Source organism: Rattus norvegicus, chromosome 3 (assembly GCF_036323735.1).
Source record: "Rattus norvegicus strain BN/NHsdMcwi chromosome 3, GRCr8, whole genome shotgun sequence".
Taxonomy (NCBI): Eukaryota; Metazoa; Chordata; class Mammalia; order Rodentia; family Muridae; genus Rattus; species Rattus norvegicus.
In genome coordinates this window covers 91,453,172-91,459,298 of record NC_086021.1, presented here as the reverse complement: position 1 = coordinate 91,459,298, position 6,127 = coordinate 91,453,172, and the positions used below count along the sequence as shown (strand labels likewise).

General features: G+C 35.4%; 1 protein-coding gene across 1 annotated transcript; it reads right to left on the bottom strand.

The window, feature by feature from the left end:
* Positions 1-3,127: 3,127 nt before the first annotated feature.
* Or5m3 (olfactory receptor family 5 subfamily M member 3) lies at positions 3,128-4,060 on the bottom strand. Its single transcript, NM_001000302.1, has one exon. It carries the CDS (start codon positions 4,058-4,060, stop codon positions 3,128-3,130), a length of 933 nt encoding a protein of 310 aa, NP_001000302.1.
* Positions 4,061-6,127: the final 2,067 nt, after the last annotated feature.

Genomic DNA, 6,127 nt, shown 5'->3' with positions numbered 1-6,127 from the left:
TTAACAAAAAAGAACTTCTGGCGTAATTACCATTCCTGACCTCAAGCTGTACTACAGAGCAATAGTGCTTAAAACTTCATGAGATTGGTACAGAGACAGAGAGGATGATTAATGGAATAGAACTGAAGACTCAAATTAAATCTACACACTTATAGACACTTGATCTCTGACAAAGAAGGCAAAAATATGCAATGGGAAAAAAGGAATCTCCAATAAAAGGTGCTGGTCTAACTGGCAGTTCGTATTTAGACAAATGAAATTAAATCCAAACGTGTCACCTTGTACAGTGCTTATGTTGAAGTGAATCAAGTTCCTCAACATAAATCCAGAATCTTACAGAAAAGAAAGTAGGAAATTGACTCGAACTCATTGGCATTGGGTAAAATTTCCTAAACAGATCCCAATGGCTCAGAATGTAAGATCAAGAAATGATAAATGATACCTAATAAAACCAAAAGGCTTCTATAAGTCAAAGGACATAGTGCAAAGGACAAACTAGCGGCCTACACTTTAGCAAAAAATCTTCACTAACCCCACATCAGATAGAGAGATAATGCTCAATATATGTATAAAGAACTCAAGAAGCTAACCTCCAAATAAATCAACCAACCCAATAAAAAAATTGATGTATAGAGCTAAACACAAAATTCACAGCAGAGCAATCATAAATGGGTGAGAAGCACTTAAAGAAATGTTCAACGTTCTTAGTCATCAGAGAAATAAAAGTTAAATGACCCTGAGATTCCACCTTACATCAATCAGAATGGTTAAGATCAAAAACTCAGGTACATCACATGTTGGCAAGGATGTGGAACACTTATCCATTGCTGGGGTGATTGCAAACTGTTGCAACTACTCTTGTAATCAATCTGGAGGTTCCTCAGAAAAATGAAAATAGATGTACCTGAAGATCCAGCTATACTACTCTCTGGCATATACCCAAAAGATGTCCCACCATACCATAGGAGCAAGTGCTGCACTGTGTTCACGGCAGCCTTATCTGCGATAGAAGAGAACAGAAGCTGGAAAAAAAGAGATGTCCCTTAATAGAAGAATGGATAGAAAACTGTGGTTCATTTACACAATGGAATACTATTCATTTTTAAGAATGAGGAGATCATGAGTTTTGAAGTAAATAGATGGATCTAGAAAATATCATGCTGAGTGAGGTAACTCAGACCAAAAAGACATGCATGTTATGTATTCACTAATAAGTGACTATTAGCCAAAAAAGCACAGAACACCGAAGATACACCCACAGAATTCAAGAAGTTTAACAAGTAGAAGAACCCAAGGGAGGATATTTAATCCCACTTGGGAAGGAAAAGAAATTATTGACAGGATACAGAGGGAGGGAAGGAACTGAGTGGGAGAGAGTAGGGGGAGGGGAAGAGAGGAACATGATTAGGTTATTTGTGGAACAGGCAAGAATCCCTGGGGACCAGTAATATGAATGAAAACATGCAATCTTGTTGGGGCAGGCAGGTGGACGGACCTTCTAGAATATTCAAGAGACCCAGGAGGTGAGAAACTAAGAAACAAAAGATACAGATAAGGAAACTAGACTCAATTGTTTTTATGGACAGAAGGGAGTATAGTGGTAATTGTTTAAGTATACAGAGATGTTAAGATCCACAGAAGAGAGATTTAGTATAAAAATGCTTTAGAGATAATTTGAAAAGGTTTTGCTAGGTACTCAAATTCTTTAAAAGTGGGCTCCACGGGAATTCTGGGATTGATTCCTGCCATGATAAATTAGATATCTGAGAATCGACTTATACAGTAAGCAGAAGGGAATTAATAATAATAAAATATTGAGGTATTCGATCTTAAAAATTAGGTTGATTTCAGGGCATAGGGTATCTAGCCTATCTCAGACAGTAGAAATTTATGCCTTGAGAATTTTATAAAAAGAGATCCTGGAAATAGTTCACACAGTAAGGAGACAAAGATATTAAATAGATAATTTAGGCCTTGATCTAATGAAAGTTGGGGCAGGAGACAATACAAGCACTGTTTCAAAAGCTATTTGTTTAGATTAGTGTATTTGTTTGAATTGTTTTATTTATTAAAATGTGTGTGTTTTTGAAAAAAAGAGATTATACACACAGAGAGAGAGAGAGAGAGAGAAAGAGAGAGAGAGAGAGAGAGAGAGAGAGAGAGAGAGAGATGAGAGAGGCCAAAAACTCTCATTTTATGATTCAATTTTTCTAGACATGACACTAAAGGAAGAATTTCCCCCAAACACACATATATGCACATGTTTTCTACAGATGTAGGTGGCCATTCTTTATGATTTTGAAAAAAACACTTCTAATGCTGTCAATCAACTAGAACATTTAGATTAGGGATATTACTATGTTCTTGCCAAGATAAGCCAATGCTCTTCACATTCAAGCAATTACCCCAGTCACCAAGACTATATTTCTTATAAACAGATTTAGCTACCCTTCTCTCCTTCAGTCCTAGGATTTATATTGCATTTTTATGTCATATCTATTATTCTGTATACTCATCTGATGGTAAGAATTTCCATGAGGTTAGGAAATACAGATAAGAAAATAAGACTTTATTTTCCTTTATTGGTAAAGAATGATGAGTGATGGAAATAAAGTTAAATCAGGACACATTTGCAGATCATATCTAGAACAATATCACAAACAGACTTCTTGGTTTAATTTTGAATTCAGAGTATTCCGAGAAGACACACCATCACCCAGTGTTCACTTTATCTGTTGATGCACACCAATCAGTTTGCTGCTTTTGGAAAGACCTTCCATTTTCCATATATTTTCTATTTCCAAATATTTATGTTAGAAATCCTACACAGACCCATAAATGAAGCATTTGCAAGTTACTTTGTCATGTCTTATGCACATTACAAGATGATACTACTTTAACATAAAAATAAGTTAACATAGCACAGCACAGAGCTTTCTTGCAATCTTTCTAATTAACTATTCTACAATTTTAGTAACCAATATTATAACCAACATAAATCTCCTATTCTATTTTGTTTATGTCTAAAATGCATCCAGTTTTGTTTTTCTTTTCTTCCCACAAAATTTTACATTTCCATGTGTGAAGAAATAATGCTTACCTCAAAAAGAGAAAACATATCTAAACTTTACTTTGTTAGGAACTTTCGGCTAATCACTTTCTCCATGGCTTCCTTGACATCCTTGTTCCTCAGACTGTAGATCATGGGATTCAACATGGGGATCACTGTGGTATAGAACACAGCCACCATCTTTCCTTGTTCCACTGACTCCTCAGTGGGTCGCCTGAGATACATGAAGATAAGAGTGCCATAAAATATGCCAACTGCTGTGAGGTGAGACCCACAGGTAGAAAATGCCTTGCGCCTGCCTTCTGCTGAGCGCATCCTAAGAATGGCAATGAGAATGAATAGGTAGGAGATGATGACAACAGAAAGTGAGTATGTGAAGTTAATGCCTGCAAGTATAATCATTGTATATTCTTTTACAAAAGTCCCCGCACAGGCCATCTTGATGAGGGGGGGATCTGCATAGTAAAAGTGGTTGATCTCAGTTTTCCCACAGAAGTACAAGCCATAAGTCCATAAGGTTGCAGCCAGACTAGTCAGAAACCCATATATGTAAGGGAAAGAAATAAGTCGAATGCAAACCACCCTGGACATTTTGCTGCCATAGAGCAGAGCCTTTCCAATTGCCATGTATCTGTCAAAGGCCATCACAGCAAGAATGAAGATTTCCACATGAACAAGGGCAATGAAGAAGAAGCACTGTACCAAACAGCCAGCATAAGAAATTGTTTTCGTCTTTGATAGCAAGTTTTCCAGCATTTTAGGAGTGACATTGGAGGAAAACCACACATCAACGAATGATAAATGACTAAGGAAAAAGTACATTGGGCTGCTAAGCTGTGGACTGATCTTAATTAATATCATCATGCCAATGTTGCCCACCATGGTTACAATATAGACCACAAGAAAAATGATGAAAAAGAGAACTTGTAATTCCTTTCTGCTGGTTAAGCCCAAAAGGATAAATTCAGTCACATCTGTGAAATTGAGCATCTTCTCACTTCTGTTAATATAAATTATTACTCTCTGTGGATTTAAAATGAAATAAATTAGTTAAATATTGTATACTATAAAAAGTACTTTGTAAACAGGTAATTTTTGTAAACAAGGAATATTCTTAAACATGTAAAGTCAATGATGAAAATAAAAAATAACACCATTTTGAGAATCCAAAAAATTCGCATTCTTGAGAATTTTGAAAACTTATTCATGAATGCAGAATATAAGACCTGTACTTCTTACAGATATTTCACAATATATTTTGTATGGAAAACCCTAGTGACTTCTATGATATTAACAGTTATTATAAAGAAAAGCCAATAAGTATTCCTAGTCAAACACTAACTTAAATCCTATATGTTCTTCCAGATTTATAGTCGCATGATCCCTCTGATAGAATTGTGCTATGAGGAATTATGTCTTCCCATGTCACTCAAAACACACACGCACACGCACACACACACACACACACACACACACACACAATTACATATTCAATCCATTAAAGTCAATTAACACGGAATGGGAAGGCTCAGTAATCAATATTGTGCTAACTTCACAAGCATTCAGACATTAATCTCACAGCAGTCCCTAGGTGAAAAGCAGGGCATGGTGTATGGATGACATGGAGACAAAGCAAATGCTGGGGCTCTATGTTCAGTTGGGATAGCTGAACCAGTGAGCTTCAATTCCTAATATGAATCACTGCCTCAAAACAAGTAGACAGTACTTGAGAAAGAACATCAGAGTTTTCCTTTGTCCAGAACAGTTCCTGTATGACATACAATTCAAGCCTATATAACAAGAAATGAAATTTTGCGTTCTCATATTCACAGTGGAGAAGGAATTATAAGCATACCAGATCATGCATGCTATCATACATAGAAGGTTTTATATAAATAATGCATGCAGTTAACGTTGCTCCTCTACAAATATCATTAAAATTTGCAGGAGTTATATCCTTATTTGGAATGTCTGAGATGGTTATGTTTATCAGTGATCATGTAACATACATGAAAAAGTATAGGTGATGGTATTGTTTAGTACTTCCCAGAAGATATTTTTAAAAGAGCATGCTGAGTGACGATTCCCCATTTTGTGGATAATAAATTAAAATAGAAAACTCCTGTGTTGGGTGGATATAAACCACAAGATACAAAGGCTGCAATCAAGCACCAAGGAAAGGATCTGCAGGGCATTTAGAGAATTACTTGTGATCTAAAGTAAACACTGAGTATATTAGCCCCCATCCTATTATTTTATTCTAAGCAAAATAATCTATGAAAATGTTTCCTGAATCACATATGAAGCAATATTTGATATCACAGTCAAATATTTTTGTTTCTATTGTTGTAGCTTGGTTGAATTCAGGAACCAACATTTATATTCTGGAGTTGGCCACATTTGAAAACTGCTTTATTTGTTCCTGATTTCTCTGATGTTCAATGTGTGATAACTTACTCATAATCTATTATCGGTTTTATGTCATACAGTATGAAAATAAATTATACAAATGATTATACATTTACAACGATGTAATCCTATGCAATCCCCTAACTAATAGTGAACATGCAGAGAAAATTTATTAATTACTGAATGTACTCTATCAAAAATATATAGCAATTGAGTATAATCTATACAAAATCCTGCCTTTCTTTTATCTCTGTCTCATATACACATACAGAGGAGATCAATCATTAAAATCTTCTTATAAAGAAAGCAGATAAAATGTAAGGCATAAGCTTCATCTGATAACCTCATTTTTAAGCAACTTGAAAATGAAGAGAAAATGAAGAGAAATGAATAACATAAAGATGAAAAGCTGAGAGCTGCACAGGCAGATGCAGAACACTGTGGTACATACCTCAAAACTGAGAGAACTTGGAAACTTTGAGGAGAATCTTCCCTTAAATGTCATGGATAAAAATAAGTAATTACAGATTTCCCCTAGGTGTGACTCGGGGGAAGCATATCTCCAGAGCAAGAGCAAACTCATTAATTCTCGCTAACTTTTACAGAATTTTATCCTGATCCTTATTTTCTGCTATTGTGATAGTGTTT